Source organism: Maniola hyperantus, chromosome 14 (assembly GCF_902806685.2).
Source record: "Maniola hyperantus chromosome 14, iAphHyp1.2, whole genome shotgun sequence".
Taxonomy (NCBI): domain Eukaryota; kingdom Metazoa; phylum Arthropoda; class Insecta; order Lepidoptera; family Nymphalidae; genus Maniola; species Maniola hyperantus.
The window spans coordinates 10410180-10434217 of record NC_048549.1 but is presented as its reverse complement, the minus strand read 5'-3'; the positions used below and the strand labels follow the sequence as shown (position 1 = coordinate 10434217).

Genomic DNA, 24038 nt, shown 5'->3' with positions numbered 1-24038 from the left:
CATTCCAGCACCTTGGGACCTGCCCATTGCCACTTCAGCTTCGCAACCCTTTAATCTAAAATATGCTTAGGCATAAAAATGAAAAGGTGACTGACTGACTGACTGATCTATCACCACACAGCTAAAACCATCCAGGCATCCAGATAGCTATTATGACGTAGGCATCCGCTATCAAAGGATTTTTGAAAATTCAACCCCTAAGCGGTTTGAAATTTGTGTAGTCCACGCGGACGAAGTCGCCAACATACTGCTAGTACTACTGTATATGTTTGAAACAAGTAACTTTTGTGAGTTACTTGTGAGAACAAGTAAGTTTGTATTGTTGTTATTTATATCTTCAGTTTCCAACACAAGTCTTGGTTTAAAAATTGACTATCAAAGTTTGCTACATTACTGATGACTTATGAATAAAAGTTTCTGGTTGTTCAACTTCTCATTTGACAGTGCATTTACCTGGCTGAGGCATATTTGGGTCTAACCAAATAAGCTTCGATCATCATCGAACTAAAGTTCTAAAGCATTATTCATAAGTAAGGCAGTAACTATGATTTAATGCAAGGGATGATATGTTGCGGTTACTGAGCAATTCGGTAATTACAGAGCGACAAGGCTCTCTTGGCACTTGAATGACATTAACAGGGGGGCGCTGTTGGAGAACAAAGGCTTAGAATATTCAAACAAGAACAAAGGGGACACTTGACGTTAGGGGCAACGTTAGTTCCGATTTTCGCCACGCGCCAAGATAGCCTTGTCGTACTGTAATGGTTGGGGCTGAAGCTACCTACCGAAATAACTATCAAGAAAGACACACACACACAGTTAACTGCCCCAACTAACGTAACTGTAAAACGAAATACTTAATGCCTATGTGCCACAGAAGAAGTGATTCCCCGCGATTATTTTAAACTTCCGCAAAACCATTTTTCATTTTCTTACTTTTAACTTATTCCAGTTTAGCAATAAACCTTGACGTGGCTTACTTCACAGTTCCGTCCCGTTCCAGCTGTTCCGCTTTTAAACTGCTAACGATTTTCGTGTACGGCCTCAGTCTGCTATTGGGCATCACTAACTGCATGATAGATGAGGTCTATAATAAAACCATTCAGTATCTCGGCCGTTGCTCTATTATGGTATTTTTGGAGCCTTTAGTCTGTTACTATGTGAATCGGGAATGGAGATTCGACGAGCTATATCCATTGCTATTGTTAAGTTTACTTTAGATAGGTTCTTTAATAGAACGGGAGCTTGATGGTAATTATTTGGATTTTAGTGGTACGAGTAAGTATATAATTTCCATTACAGTACGCGGCAGAAAATAATGTACATCGACATTTAGAATGAGATTTCAGCTTTGTAGAGCGTTGCCTCTGTCACTTATATCTATGTGACATTTTGTCGGTCTCAACGACAGAGACAATGCTCTAAAAAACCGCTATCTTTTACTTGTGAACAGAAAATAAAAGTTAATTTTCCCGTTTCTAATTGTTCTCGAGCTACGGGTGATAGAATCTTTCACATTGCTTGACGTCACGAAGTCATGGAGATCGTCATAAAATATAGAGAAAAGAAGATACTTAGATAAGGAAGATCTAAATTGGAAATGGGCACAAATGCTGAACCGCATCCGTCAGATCATTGGAGGAATGAAATATGAAATCAACCATAATCATGACTACCACCAAAAATCCAAAAATATTTACTAACACATTTCCTTATTCCTGATGTTGCAGGGTTACTGCCCGCCTAAGTTATCAAGATTCAGGCAGTGTTCATAATTAATTCATGTTGTAGGTACTAAGCAACGACTTTTCGCTTGGTTTTCAACTACTAACTCCTCAAGCCTGATGATGTAGGATACAGCACTCCTGACCTAAACTATAGATTCAGGATCCGGATCACATTTCCTACAGTGACGATGAAGCTCTGTGTCCCTTTGTTATCACATTGTATGGAGATATAAGCATAATTTGATAGGTACTCGTTATAGTCGGCCAGTAATTACGAATACACAGCCAAAAACCTGCGCGGACGTCCACAACATGAATTTTTAGATGCGCCTAACGCGAACTTTAATCAAATTAACATCAGGCAATGCTGAATCATTCCGCTTTAATTAGAACCGGAATCGTTGTACCGTTCGGACTTCGGACACCTCTCGATGTAACCGAATACATACAGTTCCACGAAACGCATCGTTTTAAATCCCGATGCATGAATCAATTGCCACCCATTGTTGTGAGATCTCTTTTTTCCAGAAAAACAACAAGCGCTGAAGCTTTGCGTCCTCTATTCTAATACCAATTTCTTGGATGTGGATCTACAATCTTTCTTAATATATTTTTTATATTTAATATCAAACGAGTAGGCTCATTAAATAGCAGACTCATAAGTGATTACGCAGCCCATGAATATTTGCAGTAGGTAACAGAGGAACCGTCAATGCGGTGCCGGCTTTGCAGTTTGTTGATCCGCCCCTTTAATAACCCTCAAATATAGATGGAAAACAATGAGGTCTTGGTCGGAACACGCTTGCATACCCTTGCCGGATTCGGCTAAGCTGGCTTCGGCCTTAGATGCGTTCAGGCATAATCCCCCGGATGGTAGCTTCACACCACCGGCCGCTCGGCCGAGTGCATGAACCAAATGTCCGAAACAGCGGTTCCTTTCGTACTGAGCAGTATTATTATCGCAACGAAACGAGCCATCAGTAGGGTAAAACTAACATGTCTCACAACGGTCTAGAAAAATAACGCTAAGTTTTTGCTAGGGTTTTCCCTGTATATTTCGAGGATAATAACACCAATGTCAAGTTGATAACACAAGACTTATCCGGTAGTTGTATGGTTACATCAAAATTATTCATAATTCAATCATTATCTAATTTTGCGTACGTTGTTAATATTTTAAAGATATGATGCATTTTATGATGCTGATGAACAATACAGATAAACTGATCGATAAAATTTACAAGCAAATAAAGCAAACAATTCGATTTCGCAATAGGTACCTAATCCGACTAAAGCCTGCTAATCCAACGAAAGATTAATCTGCTTAATTGATTAGAAATTGATTACATAAACTACATGATGTACGTAGCAAACACGAATCAGCACCTTTATTATTAATGCGAAAGTATGTTTGTTTCTTGGTTTGTCCTTCAATCACGTAGCAACGGTGCAATGGATTGACGTGATTTTTTGCATGGTTATAGATAAAGACCTGGAGAGTGACATAGGCTACTTTTTATCCCGGAAAATCAAAAAGTTCCCACGAGATTTTTAAAAACCTAATTCCACGCGAACCAAGTCGCAGGCATCAGCTGGTCTAATATAAAATACATTTATATCAATTTACTAGCTGATCCCCGCGGCTTCGCCCGCGTAGATTTAGGTTTTTAAAGATCCCGTATAGCCTATGTCACTCAGGAATAATGTAGCTTTCTACTGGTGAAAGAATTTTTAAAATCGGTTCAGTAGTTCTAAAGATTACCCCCTACAAACAAACTTAACGACATTACCTCTTTATATAATATAATACAACGGGCCGTGCAGCAGAAATCGTAATATTTTAATTTCGCCATAACTTCAAAACCAAACGTCCAATTTTAATCATTCAAAGACCAAATATTATCTCCATAAACTGTTCTTAGTGATGAAATCATTTATTTTGATAAGGATTAATAGCATGAGTAAAATAAACGCGTTTAAATGTAGTCCAAAAAAAATTCAAGATTTTTAAATAAAAAAATGGTTGCTGTGCCTCACTCGACATAGATGGGTATAGTGTGTCGCGGACTTTTTTGTAGATATTTATAAGATCTACAATTAATTAGAACATTTTATGGTTCTATCTTTTATAGTTTAGGCAGCGTACGCAAAATAAGTAACTTTTCTGGTTGATTTTTTACACCTTGTGTCCGAAAACCCCAAATATCTTACGGAACCCTATTTTTTTTCCAAAATAAAATATAGCCTATGTTACTCGTGGATAATGTAGCTTTCGAATGGTGAAAGAATTTTTAAAATCGGTCTAGTAGTTTTTGAGCCTATTCAGTACAAACAAACAAACAAACAAACAAACAAACAAACAAACAAACAAAGTTTTCCTCTTTATAATATTAGTGTAGAAATACAACGGGCCGTGCAGCAGAAATCGTAATATTTTAATTTCGCCATAACTTCAAAACCAAACGTCCAATTTTAATCATTCAAAGACCAAATATTATCTCCATAAACTGTTCTTAGTGATGAAATCATTTATTTTGATAAGGATTAATAGCATGAGTAAAATAAACGCGTTTAAATGTAGTCCAAAAAAAATTCAAGATTTTTAAATAAAAAAATGGTTGCTGTGCCTCACTCGACATAGATGGGTATAGTGTGTCGCGGACTTTTTTGTAGATAGTTATAAGATCTACAATTAATTAGAACATTTTATGGTTCTATCTTTTATAGTTTAGGCAGCGTACGCAAAATAAGTAACTTTTCTGGTTGATTTTTTACACCTTGTGTCCGAAAAACCCAAATATCTTACGGAACCCTATTTTTTTCCAAAATAAAATATAGCCTATGTTACTCGTGGATAATGTAGCTTTCGAATGGTGAAAGAATTTTTAAAATCGGTCCAGTAGTTTTTGAGCCTATTCAGTACAAACAAACAAACAAACAAACAAACAAACAAACAAACAAACAAAGTTTTCCTCTTTATAATATTAGTGTAGATACAACGGGCCGTGCAGCAGAAATCGTAATATTTTAATTTCGCCATAACTTCAAAACCAAACGTCCAATTTTAATCATTCAAAGACCAAATATTATCTCCATAAACTGTTCTTAGTGATGAAATCATTTATTTTGATAAGGATTAATAGCATGAGTAAAATAAACGCGTTTAAATGTAGTCCAAAAAAAATTCAAGATTTTTAAATAAAAAAATGGTTGCTGTGCCTCACTCGACATAGATGGGTATAGTGTGTCGCGGACTTTTTTGTAGATATTTATAAGATCTACAATTAATTAGAACATTTTATGGTTCTATCTTTTATAGTTTAGGCAGCGTACGCAAAATAAGTAACTTTTTTGGTTGATTTTTTACACCTTGTGTCCGAAAAACCCAAATATCTTACGGAACCCTATTTTTTTCCAAAATAAAATATAGCCTATGTTACTCGTGGATAATGTAGCTTTCGAATGGTGAAAGAATTTTTAAAATCGGTCCAGTAGTTTTTGAGCCTATTCAGTACAAACAAACAAACAAACAAACAAACAAACAAACAAACAAACAAAGTTTTCCTCTTTATAATATTAGTGTAGATTAGTGTAGATAATACTTATCAGGTACCCGATATTCGGCTTATCTTGAAAATACAGAAGTTCCTCAATCTACGTACGTACCTAAATCATCATCATCATGATCAACCGATCGCCGGCTCACTGCAGAACACGGGTCTCCTCTCAGAGTGAGAAGGGTTTTGGCCATAGTATACCACGCTGGCCATGTGCGGATTGGTAAACTTCACACACCTTTGAGAACATTATGGAGAACTCTCAGGCAAGCAGGTTTTCCCACGATGTTTTCGTTCACCGTTAAAGCAAGTGATATTTAATTTTGAAATTTGTTTAGTCCATGCGGACGAAGTCGTGAGCATAAGCTAGTTAGTTAAAACTAAATCAGTCACCAGATAGAACAAGAGACTCAATATCAAGCATAAACCAGTAAGAAATTGTGTGCCTATAAAGAGTTCAAGCTACTGATTGCCTACAGCAAGAATGACCTACTTATTGGAGCGTGTTAGCATGAATTCAACATAGCTCTGAAATGTGTGAATAAAAATGTTGGAGGGATATGCTTTCTTGCCCCACTTTTGCCGGTTCGTCGGCCATTTTCGCGTTTACGGATTACTCGGCGATATCACAGGTGAAGCTAGCTTGCAGCGCCGGTTTCCGACCCCAGGATACATTTATATTTTATAGGAAAACTGATTTTCTATTTCTGCATTCGGGACCGTGGGAAATATTTCTGTTTTCTACGAGTAAATCATATCGGATGAGTTTATTGAATTCTTTAAGAAAAGCAGTAAGTGGTTATTTATTTATTAACAGAAGAAGTAACATTGGAATAGGTACCAGTTACAACTTACCATTGACTTATATATTACTTCGTATGGACAGGGTTATTGAACAAACAAAATGGCACAGACTCAGTGATACTTTAGCACCAATGCAACCTCAGTGACGTCTGGATTTCAAATGGGTCGTTCATTAGTATCTAAGAGTTGGCGCTGATTTATTTGGTTCCAAAACCGTGAAAATTTTGTTAGCTTGACCATATCTTGTCATTTATATAGATGCAACTTTACACATTATTTTATCTGTGACATGGAGTCGGTTCTTTTACTTATCAATAAAAACCAAAGAAGACAAATCGACCATTTTTTTCAAACTTATTAGAAATTGGACAAAAAATCTAAACTACGAGAGCAGACCCCCACTGAGATAAATAATCTTTATTGTACTTTCTTATATCCTTTTCATATTTATTCATAGACTTGTCTCATCATAGACTAGTGTCTAAGGGAATAAGCTAGTGCTTATTCCCGCGGCTTTGTCCGCGTGGACGGCATAAATTTCAAACTGCTATTTTACCCCCTTAGCAGTTGAATTTTTAAAAATCCTTTCTTAACACATGCCTATGTCATAATAGCTATCTGCATGCCAAATTTCAGCCCGATCCGTCCAGTAGTTTGAGCTGTGCGTTGATAGATCAGTCAGTCAGTCAGTCAGTCACCTTTTCCTTTTATATATTTAGATTATCGGTTACTTTAAGAAAAAGTATAAGACTTGTTCAGTATTTTTTTCATTATTATAAGAATAGATGTAGGTGTAATGATGACGTTAAACCTCTTATAAAATGAACTGACAAAACTAGCAATATTTGTGGGCCTTTATTAAAATTAAGTAGGTAGGTACAAGGCAAACAGTTATTGTGATATAATTTTATCTGTTCCAGCTCTTATCACTTGCATCTGATTGTAATCGCACCTAGTTACTATGTACACATGCTACTGTTTAATAATTAATTATTCTTAACTAGATGATACCCGCGACTTCACCCGCGTGGATTTAGATTTTTTTAAATCCCGTAGGAACTCTTTGATTTTCCGGGATAAAAAGTAGCCTATGTCCTTTTTCGGGATGCAAAATTACCAAATTACGTCAAAATCACACAGTTAGACACACTTTCGCATTTATAATATTAGTAAAGATGAGTTGCTACCGCCAGATGACAATCGCCCAAATCGTTATGATCAATATCTTAGTTAAAATAATTAATAACGTATTATCGATAAATTTGCTAATAGGTAATGCCCAAGAAGCTTATCATATAATCATAATTTATTTATATCATGTAGGATAACTAGTGTCTCTTATGCTAGTCCTGTGACTCTACCTACCTACCACCGGTTCCTAATGTAGATTATAGTGAAAAGAGCCGGCAAGAAACATGTTTCTGTTTGACGAGCAACTGCTAAGTGCTAGGTAGCAGTTGCTTTTTTCAAATCATAAAAAGTTACAATATGTAATATTAATATTACAATGAGGCTAATTCCATTGTTCACAATCTCTTAAACCAAACTAAAACGACACGTCTAAATCTATTGAAATCCCTTTCATAATGTTGCTTGCGGAAAAGGATAGCACTAGATTTAGACCTGTTAATTTAGTTTAGTTTAGAGATTGTGTACAAGAGAATCGGCCCTTGCGGACAACTGCAAGCTCTGCCGGTTGCTTCCACGCAAGTTTGTCTCTAAGGATTAGGTAATGCCAACGGCCAATAATAAATAATCCGATGCGATTGCGATGCGAGGTTCGAATTAGAAACTAAGTAAGTAAGTACAGTTCTTGCAAGTCACGAAGGCGAGTGAACTTTACTTGTGGTTACGTCGTATACGCGGACGTGGCGTAAGTGTGGGTGCACGTCCGCGTCGCACGTCGCGCGGACCAATCAGTCGCGAGCAAGCGCTCGCAAACGCACACATTTACTGTACCTTACTTATACCGATACGACTTACACAAGCATGCGCCACTCGCCTTTGTGAAATGCAATAACTATACCTACAAAGAATTTTGGTTTGCTCACTCGCTTTTTCGGTTCTAAAACGCAAAATTTTAAATTACGAGAGGACCAAAATAATAAAATCAAGCAGTCTTTTTCCACAGGGAACATTGTAAAAAAAACCGGCCAAGTGCGTGGCGGACCACGCGCAGTGTAGTGTTCCGTAGTCACAATTAACCTCGAAAAACAGATGTCACTTGAATCTAATAACTAGATTAGTACCTACTTTAAAACATCATATTTTACCAACGGATCTCGAAATCGAAAAATGATGTTTCCACACCCACAATATTTTTAAAAGATAGACGAGAAAAAAAATTCATCCCCACTTTACATGTAGGGGAGCTACCCAAAAAAAAATTATCAAACAAAATTTTATTTCACCAATTTGTCGGTGTGATTAATATTTATACCCATGCCAAATTACAGATTTCTAGCACTAATAGTCTCTGAGATTAACCGAGGACGGACGGACGGACATGGCGAAACTATAAAGGTTCCTTAGCATTAGAATAGCATTCCTTGTAATTCACAGGCTAAAAAACCTATTTAACAAATTCAGATCTTGATCATTACTCGGAATGCCAGTGTTTTTGAATTGTTGATAACGAATTCCCTTCCACGTCCGCGCGTCGCTAAATAGGGAAGGTCGTTGCTGGCGCCTTGTACGGCGCCGGGACGTCGCGCGTCGCCAGCATGGGAATGTAATGTTGTAGAATGTAGATGCAGGAACATAAGCCACTAATACATCTTTACTATAATTTTATGTCATCGACCTAGGTATGTTCTATGGGGAAAATGTGGGAATTTCCAAAACAGAGTTTCTAAAAAATAGGACCAAGGTTCCTAGTTAGTTTTAAGTTTGGTCCTGTAGCAAACTATTTTGAAACACTAGTTTTTCTAAAATGCCATATTTTTGGTAATCATTTTTCGGAGTCCTTTAGTTAAAGCCTAGGCTCTAGTGGATGGTAGTAAGTATTATTTACTATTCATTTTTACTATTATTAAGTATCCCTTTGCTCTTATAGTCTGATGAGATGGAAATTCAACACAACCAGAGAGAGATCAGATGACAGTCATGTAAATTCTTTCTTGGTCTACATTACAGAGAGAACCTACTTGCAATAGGTACCTACTTTTTTTTTTGTTCTTCTTCTGGCTTTACACAGATTAGCCAATGTCAGGTACCTAATTATCTAGTTTTTCTTAAAGTTTCTAGAGCCAACAGTTTGAACTGTATGTTGATAATATTAAGAATGTCAATCAGCCAGTAGTTTTTTTTAAATCCCAAGGGAATTCATCAATTTTCTGGGATAAAAAGCAGCATAGGTATGTCCATCCCCGGGATGTAAGCTACTATCATTAAATATTGGTTTTAAATAATTAGGTAAGTACCTACCTACTTATATATAAATTTCCATTTCTTTTTCTACCTAAATGGTCTCTTCCTTATGATTGTAATTAATGCTAAACTTTTCTATATTAGGTACTTATACGGTATACCTTCGTAGGTACCTACCTACTTCTTCTTCTTTTACTTTATCAAATGTTTAAGTAAGTAAGTAAGTAAGTACAAACATTATTTAAACATTCATAAAATATTTTTTAGCCGAAGGTAGGATAAAAAAACTATGCGTGAAAAGACTTGGTAGGTACTTACCTGCCTTTCAATTTTAAATTACTTATTTTGAATTATTCGAAATTTAAATAGAACGAACGAAATTTAAATAATTAATTTTAATTATATAAATAGCGTCAAGTGCCATCTGCGAAAGTTTTTTTAAAGTTCTATTTTTAATTAATAAATAGGTAAAACAAAAAATAAACATCAATAATAAACAAACTTACTGCCACCGGCAAATGGGTGAAACTGTACAGCGTGTGATCCTTACATTAAAAATACCTGTTACAACAGTATCACTAACACAAAAACTGAAATAGTCTGTTTTGTTTTAGCTTTCTTTGCAATTCTTTTCAATCGGCAAAATCAAAATTTCAGCTCGCGTCGCATCCTGTCTTGCCTTGCTTTTATTATTTTTTCACCGATTTGATTTTTGCTAATAAAATGTTGCCAGTGCCCTGTGCCAGAGACCAGAGAGTTGCCAATCGATACTCTAATATCGATAGACTATCGATAGTTAAGGCAAAACCGATAGTAACCACAGATAGTATCGTGACGTCACAATACTATCGATAGTAGCGATAGCGCAAAACAATACTATTGATAAAGGCAATAAAATTCCAAATCCCGAATTTTCAATTTTATCCAAAGTTTCCCTAACTTTAAACTTTAATAAATAACAAACCTGACATTGGCTAATCTGTGTAAAGCCAGAAGAACAAAAAAATAATAAAAGGCAATACTATCGATACTATCGATCTATCTTTAATCATGAATACATACCTATCTAATATTGATATTCCACTTAGTTACCTACATTAATTATATTTTTTGAGTTGCAGATGAAAGTTGGACACCTATAAAATTCACAAAAAATATGCACTTCTTCAATTTTTTAAATTGCTACAAAACCATTGCGATCTTCTATCCTCAAAATTAGTCAGAATTATTGACAGATAGGTGGGTAACGAATTGAAAGTGTAACTAGAAAAGAAAATATGACCTTAAGAAAGTAATTATTCAAAATGACCAAAATAATCTCATGAATCTTTCCAAATCACCCCATTTTATAGTACCTATTATTTATTTTAGTTACGTAGGTATTTTGTTTATTAGACAATACCGATTAGTCAGAGTATTATGCTTCTTCTTCTTATTTTGCTTAATAGTATTATGCTTATAAGATAAGTAATAGACCACAGTAGATGTGTCTGTTTCGACAGAATATTATTTTACAACTTCACGTGCCAGTCCAGTAAGACCCCTAGAATTATTAAGTTAAGTATACCTACCTACTAATATGTAGGTATCAGGTAGTAGTTTAAATAGCCGGATCAACTGGATTTAGGCATGGTCGTGTGACTTAGTAAATTCCAGGTAAATTCCCTCTACCTATTTTTTTTACAAAATCACGTATGCATACTTTGAAGCTCAAACATACCTGTCGAAAATACCAAGTATTTAAAATACTCATCCGTAACCCATCCCTATTCCATTCAATTGTCAATGTCAATCAATTGTCAAATGTCAATTATCAACTAAAAAGCGCTTTTTTGTTAAAGAAAAAGAAAACAATTATTATTTTGTAAAATAAGTTTTTAAGATCTACTTTGTTATTTATAGCTACAAATTAGAACTTGTAAAAATGCTATGATTTAAAAAAGCTTAATCATGGAAGAAGAAAGTAATAGCAGTTTATCAATGTCGTGCATGTGTTTTTGTGGCTAAGTTTACCTATCGAAATGTTTTAACTTTTCCAGAATTGATTCGTAAAAAGAAGAAGGCTTTAAACGGTAGCAACAAGCGGGCCTATGCTGAAGCCTGCAATGATTTAGCGTCGTATTATTACAAGCAAACTCGGTATAGTGACGCATTAGATGAGTACAAAAATGAGGCCTCAATTTGTAAGGAACTCGGTCTTCGTATGGAATGGGGGACTTGTAACAGGATGATAGGTGAAATGTACATGCTCATGGCTGAATTCGACAAGGCTCTGAAGTATGAAGAGCGGCACTTATGTAAGTAATATCAATTTCTAAGGTTTAGTGTCATTGCATTGCATTGATTGACCCAATCTTCTTTCTCTCACTACTGAGTGGTTGTGGTACTTTTTTGTAAGTAATATCAATTTCTAATGTTTAGTGTCATATATATCAATTTCTAAGGTTTAATTCTGTGTGTTTTGTGCATCAACATGCATCAAATGCAGGGTGCAGTCATGTTAATAGACAAAACCTAATAATAATAAGTATTTGATTTTTCCAGCTGTAGCAAAAGAGCTCAACAATCTAGTGGAGGAGCAGAGAGCCATGGCCACACTGGGAAGAATATATTTATTGCAAGGACAGAGTTCTTCTGATGAAGCCGAATCCAAACAATCGCTGACTGCTGCCGAGAAGGCTTTCATGAAAAGCCTGGTGCTTTGTGAAAAGTATGTTTTACTTTAGAACATCCACCTCCTAATCAAAGGTGGAGGGGTTCGTACTCTTACGTATCGGTTGGGGGTACATAACTCTAAGTCTCTAAGTTTCTAGAGTTATGTCCGTTTCAAGTAATCGAATATCCTATCTTTAATAGTGAAGGAAAACATCGTATGGAAATCTGCATGCCTGAGAGAGATTCTTCCTAATGTCCTCAAAGGTTTGTGTAGTCTGCCAATCCGCACTTTGCTAGACTGGTAAACTATGGCCAAATGATGGGTTGCTCATGATAATGATGATGATGATAATACATTGTATTACACCAATTACAATTTGCCACTCTCAAGTGCCCCATAGACAGTCAAACACACCGTGAATCAAATTTGCCAAACACATAGTTTGTTTGACAAACGCAGCCGTACACCTTCAAGCATGTTTGACAAAAAAAATTGCCAAACGACGTTTGTTTTACATACGCATAAAACACGGCAGATGTTCAAATAATTTGACAAACATGTTTGACCGTTTACAGGGCACTAGATGTGAAAGTGAAATGATTTCTGGGTTTCATGCTATGAATCCTCATTCTTCACACATCACTGGTGGAAAGCCAATCATAATAATCTGTTTAACTTTACTTAATTTCTAAATACTTTCTTTACTTTTCTTTACTTAATTTACTTAATTTTCACAGACTAAATGGCAAAGTAACAAAAACTGAGCTAATGGATATGCGAGCCAGACTTCTACTCAACATCGGTGTAGTTCAAGAACACTTAGGCCATTTAGATAAAGCTATAGACTGCATACACAAGGCTATCACAATATGTACTAATCAGGATTTGTATGAGATCCTACATAACTGTTATATAACAGAAGCGTTGTTGCATAATAATAAGAAGAAAGACTATGCTAAGGCTTTGAGTTGTTTGAATAAGGCTTTAGAAGTTGCTAGCAGGCTTGATGACAAGGTAAGGGTAATTGAATGTATTTCGTACTTTGCGGGACTTACGTAATATTTAGGGAAACTTGTGCTGTGACTGCAATAATATTAATCGTAAGCTATACTATAACCTAAACATACCATCCTATTTCATCCAGAAAAGGATGGAACCTCAATAATGCCAATCAAGTGTAGAATTTTTGTATATCTGAATTCCTCATGATGACATGCATGAAACTCCTAAAAGAAAAAATATGAGTCTTTTACATGTTCTTTTTAGGGTTTCAAACCCGAAGCATGCCAATGGGAGCTTCCTCTGTCCATCCGTCTGTCTGTCAGCGGTCTGTTTCTCATGAACCGTAATAGCTAGAGAGGCTAAAATTCACAGAGCGTATATTTCTATTGCAGCACAAAATAAAAATTTCAAAAATTATTATAGTTACTGCAATATTGCACATTAAATAATTATAAACTAGTCGTTAATATTTTGTATGATAATATGGAACCCTTTATGTGCAAGTCTGACTCGCACCTGACTGGTTTTTTCTACATGTTCTTAAGATATTTCTACAACTTCAGGTGTTAAAAACATGTCAAACGTTGTCAGCAAAGGCGGAGATATTATGTAAGATGTCAGATTACCAGAGTGCCAAACAGGTCCTCCTCAAGGCCTGGAAACTTAAAACACCTGATGAAGAGGAAAAGGAGAACATTGAATCGAATCTTAAAGTTGGTAAGCTACTTTTATGCCATTGTAAAATTGTAATAGATTGATTTTTTTTGTATTTACAAATGTGTAATGCCCACTGTACACACTGACTCAAAACGCTCGGCGAAAGTTTAAGGCTTGCTAATATTATATTTGCTACATAAGATCAGCTAGTTTAGTGACTTTGACTGATGCAATTCACAAACAGTGTTTATAGCATGTGACATACGAAAATAAACAAATCTAAAATGGCAGTTTCAATCATTTTATCTCACTTAAGCGTGAAACAAACTATGAGACGCTCACTGTCGTTTGGAACGCGGCTTGCAAGATATCTTGGACGTCCATGTGCTCAAGGTTACGTCTGCGACTTACGTTGGTATTATCCAGATACCTTTAAGTCGCGGCTGTCAGACGCGTCCGATATATTGTTTGCGCCTTTACACACTATACCTGTGTATAGTGCATAAGTGAGACGGAATGATTCGCCACTTCGTTTAGATTTGTTTCTTCATTGACACAAGTTATACCTGCCATTTCAATCTTACAGTTGCAGCAATGTGCTACACTGAAGACCTGCTAGTATCGACGGATCCATCGGACCATGTAACGTTTAAGAGGCTGTATGAAAAACTCGGAGATGGGGCATGCCATCTGCTCAACTATACTGGTGCGGTGGAGTATTATCTCAAGATGTTGGACCACGCTGAGTTGGCTGGGGACTGTGGGAAGACATTGATACCTATTTATGTTAGGCAAGTTATTGCTTTTGCTATATTTTCATTAACATAAAGAATACAATATGTGTACTTACTATTGTTTACAGCACTATTTGATAGTTCTTTAAAAATATGCGTTTCATACTCTTTATGTGTTTTATACTCCTTAGGTTCAGTAGTAATGTAAAATGTTACTAATTATCAAGTTGATATGATTACTTACTTTGATAATATTTTTAAGCGTAATTCTTGTTCCAAGTCAAAGATGTTAAATTAATAGTATTATTATTATTAAAGAATTTAAAAAAACTTTTTACAGTTTATATCAAACATACAAAGATATGGGCTATTACTACGACGCGCTACGATACTACTACAAAGAGTATGAACTCATAAAGGATGTCCCTAAAGAAGCTTATACCACCCTGTACAATATTGCTGAAGTTTCATTCCTTGCCAAGAAACCTTATGACCAGATCGAGAAGGCCTGTCTTGATGCTAGGAATGCTGTAAGTGAATAAACAATTTATTTCTTTTTATTTTCTTTTCACTTACTATCTGTTACTCATTTTATCTCTTTAACCATTATAATAATGTAATACATAGTCCATCCTACAACAATTAAGCTAGAAAAATCACAGTCTGATATTTGCCAATTTATTGTTCATACTTAATTTATTGATCTATCTAAAGCTTTCGATTTTGTAAATCATAAAAGCAATTGCTTAGTTCAAGAACAATGTTGAATGTTTCCGTAAACGCGTGCAAATTATTTGTTTAACACATAATGTAAAAAATAAAATCAATGTAGTGTGCTACAGGGTAGTCTTATGGGTAAAGTTTTATTAAAATTTTATATTATTGACGTGCCGTAATTTTTACTATACCAAGTAGAAACCAATTGATATAATTTGAATCTAAAATGTCAATATAAAATCATATCTAAAAAATCAATCAACCTGTACAGTTTAAAAGCTAAGTAAAAATCTGTGAATAATTCAACCCTTCAATTAAAGGCAAGAGACTGGAATAAAAAGAAGTATGAAGTAAGAATACTAAAGAACCTATTGAAATACCAAGAGGAATATGGTGAGCTGGACAAAATGGAGGAAACAAAATCTGAGTTAAAGGCATTAGGATATGATGATGTTGACAATCTAGAACATTGTTCAGAGGATGATCAGAGTTCTGCTGGTGGTGGAGATGAAGATACCACGCATATTGGGGATGACATATGCCTTGATGATTTGACAGGTAACTAATAGTGTTAGGCTTGCCATGCTAAAGCTTAGTTAAGAGCATTTAGATGTGATGATGCAGACAATCTAGAAGATTCGGAGGATGGTCAAAACTCCAATGGTGGAGGGGAGAAATATATCACGCATATATAATGTTGTGATGATTTGACAAGTTTGTTTACATTGTTTTTTTAACTCTTGACAATTAAAGAAGTTTAAATGAGAGGATATTCAAGGACTTAAAAATTAGCGTAGGTGCGCATTTTTTGATGAAACGTAAATTTTTGTTAAAAAGTGTCGCTTTTTTAAATCGACTAATTGCAAAGCGACGATTTTTATGGCAAACTTACAAGATAATATAAACTTATTGTATCGAATAGAAATCAAAAAATTCAAATCAGTAAACGTGTTTTCAGATCTTTCGGATACTAATGAAGAAGATGTGAGTGAAGCTAAGCGCGAAACAAGGAGACGAGGCAAAGGTTTCGCTATCAAGAAAAACATGAAGGGAGAAACACAACTGCATGTTGTATGTATTTACATTCACTTACTTTAAACTACGAGAAACTTTGAATTAGCAAGTGGATTTTGTGGAAGAGTTGTGAAATGCTGAAAACATAAACCAGTGTTTGCATCATAGATTAAGGTCACGATAAAGAAATAAAAATGAAGTTTTCGCGATTATTTTTTCCGCTTTTTGAGCAAGGTGTTTTAATTTAGAATTTAAATCAAACTGGTTTTTTATTCTTAATTATTTCAAATAGTTTTACTTTTTTGTGATTTTAAATACATAATAGCAATTATTAAAGAGTATCTTTGTTGGTTTACAGGCGTGTATATCTGGTAATAAATTACTGGTAGAACGTCTAATAGCTAAAGGTCATCCAGTTAACATAAGAGACAATGCCGGCTGGTTGCCGTTACACGAAGCCTGCATACATGGTCATATTGAAATCGTTAACATATTGATCGATAATGGAGCCAATATTAATGATCGAGGCGGTGTCAACTGTGATGGTAAGTTTTTTCGTAATTTTTAAAAACAAAAAAATAAGCTTAAAGAAGAAATCTTGAAAGTATTAATATAACTATATAAAATGGTCCTTAACGCTATGGTTTATATTATCATTGTACAGGTATAACACCTCTATATGATGCAGCTAGCAATGGTCACTTGGAAGTAGTACAGTTATTGCTAGAAAGGGGCGCTGTCCCATCCTTAAAAACTGACTTTGGGGAAACACCTTTACAAGTGCTACAAAAATGGCGAACGGGTACCATTCTTACCCGAGACGAAGAAATACTGTATAATAATATATCAAATAAAATAAATAATATAACTGAGAAAAGTAATCCTATAGAATCAGTATTAAATATATCAAAATCGAAAACACCGGTTAAACAAACTATCAGAGATAGAACACCTCCAAGTACATCAAAAATGAATAGCAGTGTAAAAGAGCTGTATTCACCCGCGTTCAAAAGGCGCAATATTATTGACGATGAAAGTGATGATGAAATAGACGCTTCACAAAATGTTAGAAATCAAACCGCTTTTCCATCTGATGACTCAAACTCTTCAGAAGACGAGAGAACTGCAAATGAAGATAAAGACAAAATTTCGAGTGTCAAAGAGTATAGAAATGCCATTTCTGCTCTTAGAAATCGAAATATAGATTTGCCAGAATCAGATGTGAAAAAGCCTAAATCTAAACCAGCGTTATTAGCCCCTGACGAAGTCGATGATGATTGGTTAGATGACGATATAGGTATGAATACGGCAAAGAGACGAAAATTAAGTGATCCATTAACCGTCGTGGCGAAGAAAACATCGATTGATAGTCTAAAAGACAGTATAGAAAATTTAAATAAAATAAGTCCTTTGACAGATAATAATGGGAAATCGAAAAAGAAATCCAGATTCAATGAAGTTATTGATGTGAGTGAAAACAGTTCCGATTCAGAATATTTGCAGAGAAACGAAAATATTTGTCCCCAAAAAACGGCTGAATCCTTTAGAAATATATCGAGAGAATTGAATAGTTCTAAATTGAATGACACAAGAGAAAATATGAAGAGGCGATGGAAAAGACAAAGTACGTTACTTAGAGCTGGTTTTCAACGACGTAAATCTGAAGTAGATCAATCAAGTAACAGTGGCAGTGATAATGAAGTTAGAGAAACTAATAAAAGACCAACTAAATCGTTTTCAAGACATTCTTCAGGCGAGAATTTCAGTTATTCAAACTCCAATGACGGTTTCAATATAATGCAGAATGTTAATCCCAATATAGTACAACCAATGAATTTGATACAACCTATAAATATAGTGCAATCGAAGAATGGGAGGGCGATGCAGACTCAAATAATGCCTCCCGCCGCAGTCAAAGTGAAGATAGAAGATAAAATATTGTTAATATCGCTGAAATTGGACATGATAAACAAATTGACAATCAGCTGGCTGGTCGAAGAGGTGAAGTCGAGATATTACAAGTAAGTGAATATCTACTCAAACTATGTAAGTATGATATGATTTTTTTAATGTTTACATGGTTTAAAAGGCAAAAAAGCCCATTTTATTCATGAATTATAAGAGAAAAAACTTTTTACTTCAAATAATTTTAGGAATGCCTAATTGTTGCGTTTTTCAAATTGAACTTAGTAGTTTTGTCACAGAATCGAGTATTTTACTCTAATATTTTTCATTCTACTTTAAACAAATATGATAATTTAAAGCCTCAATAGCTCAACCGGTAAAGGAGTGGACTGAAAACCGAAAGGTCGACGGTGCAAACCCCGCCCGTTGCACTATTGTCGTACCTACTCCTAGCATAAGCCTGACGCTTAGTTGGAGAGGAAAGGGGAATATTAGTCATTTACCATTGCTAATATTCTTTATAAAAAAATATTATATTATATGAATCTATATATTATTCCCTTGTTTATTTGCCTATGGACTCCGTTGCGATATTTTTTTTAGTTATCATGCCTGTATAACTTGTACAATGTTCGTTGTTATGCATCCGATAAAAGAAAACATTCGATACGTATTTCATGTTCTATACATTGGATCAGTTTTTGCTCCATCAAATTGACTAAAATGTTATTCATCCATACTAATATTATAAATGCGAAAGTGTGTCTGTCTGTCTGTCTGCTAGCTTTTCACGGCTCAACCGTTAAACCGATTTTGACGAAATTTGGTACAGAGGTAGCTTGCGACCTGGGGAAGGACATAGGCTACTTTTTATCCCGGAAAATTTCCCACAGGATTTTTAAAAACCTAAATCTACGCGTACGAAGTCGCGGGCATCAGCTAGTACTTAATAATTCCAGATTAACGGGCGTGCGTCCAGTATTCAGTTTAATGACGTCAGACGGTGCAATACTGTCGGAGGAAGACCCGCTCAGTCTGGTCTTGTCTTCTCCCGAACTGCAGACATGCATAACGACCTTCAAAGCATCGCCCGCTGAAGAGAGATATCTCGAGTGCTGCGACGCTTTGGAGATCGGTAAGTTAAACTAGCTTTGATTCGAGATGGCAATCGGGAACGGAACCCGCACAGCCCCCGCGCTAACCCAGTGCGGGCGAGCGCGGGTGTGCGGGGCGTCCCCCCCGCCTTATACCCCGATTGCCATCTCAACCTGTCGCGGACTATACATAACATCAGGTTCGATTGAAATTCCTATAATGATGGTTTTTATGGTTCCACATCTCCAGAAAAAAAAGGAATCCTAGGATCACTTCGTTGTCTGTCTGTTGTGTCTGTCAGGTTCTGTTAAGGAAATCAAAACCTATAGGGTACTTCCCGTCGCCCTATAATCATGAAATTTGGCAGGTAGCAATGTCTTATAGCATAGCACAAGGGAAAAATCCAAAAAACCGTGAATTTGGGGTTCCAACACAAAATAAAAAATAAAAAGTGTTATTTCTTGTACTATAATACGGCCCCCTTTGTGTGCGTCTCCGACCTTTGCCGGTTTTTCAGTAGTAGTGGGAAGGCGGGTGGTACATATCGCATGCTGCACGTTGTACCATCCACATTGGTCTGTTTTTATCCGCAAAGTAACGACTTCTATCCAACCAATTAATTTTGATTTTTGACTTTCAGCTCCATCTGAAGAAATCCAACAAGCCGTAGGGCGCAGTCACACAACCCGACGCTTGGCATTAGGCTCCCACACACTATCCGGATTACAAGTCCGCCCCTTATTCCGCGCACTGACGCACCAAACGCACATAACCGCACTAATGCTACCACACAACAATTTAGCTGACGACACTATGAAATACCTAACCGAAAGCATATGCACTATGAAACATTTAACGATTTTGGACCTCAGTAATAACAATATTACAGGAGAAGGGGTCAAAATTTTACTAAACGCTTTCGAAAAAGCGACAAGACCTGTCTGCCAATCTCTAGAAGACATAGATTTTAGTCACAACCCAATTTCCGATGACGGTTTTAAATCTATAGCAAAATTGACACAATACTTAAAAATAAAAGTTCTGAAGCTGAATAATTGTAAAATAACTGAAAATGCAAATGATTCAAGCATAAAAGTAAACTTCGATACGTTGGAAACGATAGATTTGAGTAATAATTCGATTAAATATTCGACTGTCGTATCGTTAATGGCGGTCTTAAATCCAAATGTGTTAACTGATTTGGAGTTGGATGATGTTGGCGTGGAGGGCGGTGTCGTGGCGTGTGTGGCAGGCTTTATGGACACAGCGAAAGACTTGAAAATAAGAAGATTCAATTTGTCGAAGTGTAAACTGGTGGATGGACAGTTTATGAGGATATTTAGGTTGGTATCTTCTTTTTTACGTTGATAGTACGAAGTTAGAAACCTTCCCGCAAGTTCTAATAACAAATCTGAATGATGCGCGAACGGATAGACATCAAATATAGCCTGACCGACCGAGATCTAAATCACTAACTGACTCACCAACGCCCAGCTCATAGAAAGCTGAAATTTTGCATAGAGCTTCCTTTTTTAATGTAGACAAGGGATAAGACTAGATTTTTCTAAATTCCTACGGGTTAGGGAATAAAGAGGATTTATATTTTCGACGTGCGAAGCCGCGGGCAGTCGCTAGTACAAGATATAGAAGATAATAATATTATAATCACTACCCATATTATAAATGCGAAAGTATGTTTGTTGATTTGTCCTTCAATCACATCGCAACGGAGCAACAGATCGACGTGATTTTTTGCATGGATATAGTATGACCTGAAGAGTGACATAGGCTACTTTTTATCCCGCAAAATCAAAGAGTTCCCACAGGATTTTTAAAAACCTAAATCCGCGCATATGAAGTCGCGGGCTTTTAGTTTTTTAAAAATCTAGTGCTTAATAAAGATTTTCTGCAATCCTTTTATTTTTCCTAATTTACTTTCTTTTTTCAGGTCTCTCGGCCGCGCCAAGCACTTGCAATCAATAACGTTAAAAGACAACAACCTAACTTTCATCACTCTAAAGAAATTACTGCAACGTCAGCCTCCAGTACCACAAATCAACCTCGAGGGTTGCCAGGACATATTCAAATACTCGCCAGATTCAGATTTCCAAGTCTGGCTACCCGCTATAGACTTCAAAAGGTGTATTCCAGAAATAAACGTCACCCCAGTGGCCAAAAGTGACGAAGAACGCGAAAGTTTCAAGCTATTTTCGAAAACTTGGTTGAGTTGCTTCAAGGGAAGAGGGATGATTGAACATTGTGAAGGTGGTGTCACTAAGTTTACAGCAAGATAGTGGTGATAAATATGCTATGGCGGCTCTACATGCTTGCGACAAACAGCAAACAACAAGCACTAGCAAACGTGTGGACGGGTGTTTGCGTAATCTTGCCTATGCTTGGGATCGTTTGTCGTTCGATCCAATTGGCTGCAAGCCAAACACTGTAAAAAGTACCTTTAATGCGTAAAATTTAACTCCTCACGCGCCATTATAGCTTTGTGTCAAATTTCATGTCAAAAGTGCGATTTTACTCCTTATTTTAAAGGTGATCCATGGGTGAGCCCGTACTTTTGACATGACCAGTTGACCCATAGAGTTAAAATGGCGCGTGAAGAGTCGTTTTGTACGGACTATACTCTGTGGCGTTTGTCCATGTTTGTTGTATGTTGTTTGCCGCAAGCATGTGGTGCCGCCATTACGTTTTGTATGATATCGATAAAATTGCTTCACCACATGAAATGTAAATCAAGCTACAACGTTCCGCGGTAGGCGGAGCATATAAAAAAATCACTCAAAATTATATAACTGATGCCAATATGACCTTGAAGCAACGAAAATCTTCAATGTAGTTGACATTGAGGCTGAAACTTTGACTTAGCTTAGACTTAAGATACTGTTAAAACGAGGCACAGTTATATCGCTGACCAAGAAACATATTTACTCTAGATCGCTGACATAAATCCGTCTCGTTTTAACTGAATCTTAAGTCTGAGCAAAGTTTAAGTATGATAGATAGATATATGTATAGATCTTGGTCTGAGAGTGTGTTGTGTGAGTTTTTTAATGTATTTCTGTATGTTGGTATGCCTTATGGTTCCTTTATTAAAGGCGTCATTGTATGAGAGTGACATTTTTTTTTATTTTTTTTGTTCTTCTGGTTGACATTTCTTTAGATAATATAATATATAGAATAGATCATACTGGCTGTACTCCAATGTAAATGACAAATGTTAGGAATGTGTTCTATGCTTTGTTGTTCACTGGTTTGCTCATCATAAAACTGGTATTTTCGCTTACAAGACTACATACATAATTATTTATAAAAATCGGAACCAGAACGAAATTTTGATTTACTGGAAGTTGTCAAAAATTGTAAACCAATTTTATGGTCTATATTTATATAAACTAAAATAAATTGACGTAAATATACTAAACACGTAAAATAAACACTAAACTGGCTGTCTCATTGTGATTAATATTAAAAAATAAAGTAGGTATCCTGTATACCTACTTTATTTTTTAATAAGTTTTTTTAGACTAAGAAAATACATCTAGATAGAGCAGTCCCAATATCAGTTTATTTTATACCTCTTTACCCACCCAATTTATTTTAGAACTGCTTTTTTGATAATTTTAAGTAAATTTAGTACCTATGTAAATTATAAACTTACAGAAATTTTGTTGTAAATATTTTTTAAATTAAAAAAAAAACTACTTATTTGGTATACCTATATCTGTTTTAATTTTTCTCCCATACTCCATAAAGTTTGTCCTGCGAATACCAAGATTCTGTCAATGATTTTTATGGCAGAAACATCGATGGGCAGAGCAAAGATATGGGACATGGGACTGATTTTATTTTATATCCGCGATTACACCTGTAAGTTTTACTCACTTAAGTAGCTTACGTAATTTTAAAATTGACAACAAATTTACTACGGTAAATGACAATTATATACATTAGTAGTAAATTCGCTAAATTTGTCGTAAGTTAATCAAGTAAGCTACTTACGTGACACTCATGACTGTGTAACTTACAAGTAATTGCAGCCTTAGGTTAGATATACCCACGAATCTATACTAAAACCGGATTTAGTACTTAAGGATATCACCGAAAGAAAAATAGACTCTATTCCATTGTGATAAAAGTTATTTTCTTATGACAACTGGAGAAAACATGCCGAGCGAGAGCCACAAATCTGTACAACGGTGTCCCACTCGCACGCTAGAGTAACCATGATTTTCGGTTTTACATAACAGACTCCAAAAAAATGTTAATTTAAGAAATATAAAGGGCAAAAATGCTACAGTCAGCAGCAGATTTCTATCACTGTTTTTCCAAGGCTAGAACTTGTGGGGCTTAAACGTCAACTGGTCACGACTACGAGGGTGTGCGACGCGGCGTATCTCGCAAAGTTTGTTTTGCGTCAGCGATCTGCCACGTGTAAGTACGTCGTGAAGATTGGACATTGGCTTTTGGAGCGTTAATTAATCGGCATCATCACAATGTACCTACCGTTCGAGAAATTGGAAGGTATTAGTAACTACAATATCTGGAAATTCAACCAGCGCCACATCTTGATCATAGATGACTTATGGTCATGTATTGAAGGTACAGAGCCCATTGACCCATCTAGAGATTTACGTCCTCTTGCTCGTATTTTAGTTTAGCTGTGAAGCACATATGTGTGCAATATATTCGAAATGCAAACACAGCTAAGCAAGCCTGGGATGAATTAAGCGCAGTGTTTGAAGATAAAGGATTTGGAAGACGTGTAGCTTTATTAAGACTTTTATAGTAT

At 35.9% G+C, this 24038-nt stretch overlaps 2 protein-coding genes across 2 annotated transcripts in view; one reads left to right on the top strand and one right to left on the bottom strand.

Annotated features, from left to right (window-relative positions):
- Src64B (Tyrosine-protein kinase Src64B) overlaps window positions 1-10129 on the bottom strand; it is a 143834-nt gene extending 133705 nt beyond the window's left edge. Inside the window, exon 1 of the mRNA XM_069503103.1 lies at window positions 9964-10129. The gene's annotated coding sequence lies outside the window, so the exon portion shown is untranslated. The remainder of the gene's footprint in view (window positions 1-9963) is intronic.
- Window positions 10130-11274: 1145 nt separating this feature from the next.
- LOC117988563 (tonsoku-like protein) lies at window positions 11275-22963 on the top strand. Its single transcript, XM_034975719.2, has 14 exons — window positions 11275-11420; window positions 11497-11754; window positions 12002-12167; window positions 12851-13127; window positions 13679-13832; window positions 14359-14563; window positions 14847-15036; window positions 15544-15781; window positions 16182-16294; window positions 16596-16782; window positions 16902-18258; window positions 19102-19277; window positions 19878-20580; window positions 21186-22963. The coding sequence occupies exons 1-14, from the start codon at window positions 11408-11410 to the stop codon at window positions 21529-21531; spliced, it is 4383 nt and encodes a 1460-aa protein (XP_034831610.1). The 5' UTR covers window positions 11275-11407; the 3' UTR covers window positions 21532-22963.
- The last annotated feature ends 1075 nt before the right edge of the window (window positions 22964-24038 follow it).

What these genes read in the sequence shown, in the direction of transcription:
- LOC117988563 (XM_034975719.2), top strand. An exon ending in AGCCTGGTGCTTTGTGAAAA is followed by an intron (nt 12,168 to 12,850) that starts GTATGTTTTACT and finishes TAATTTTCACAG; the next exon opens with ACTAAATGGCAAAGTAACAA. An exon ending in AGGCGGTGTCAACTGTGATG is followed by an intron (nt 16,783 to 16,901) that starts GTAAGTTTTTTC and finishes ATCATTGTACAG; the next exon opens with GTATAACACCTCTATATGAT.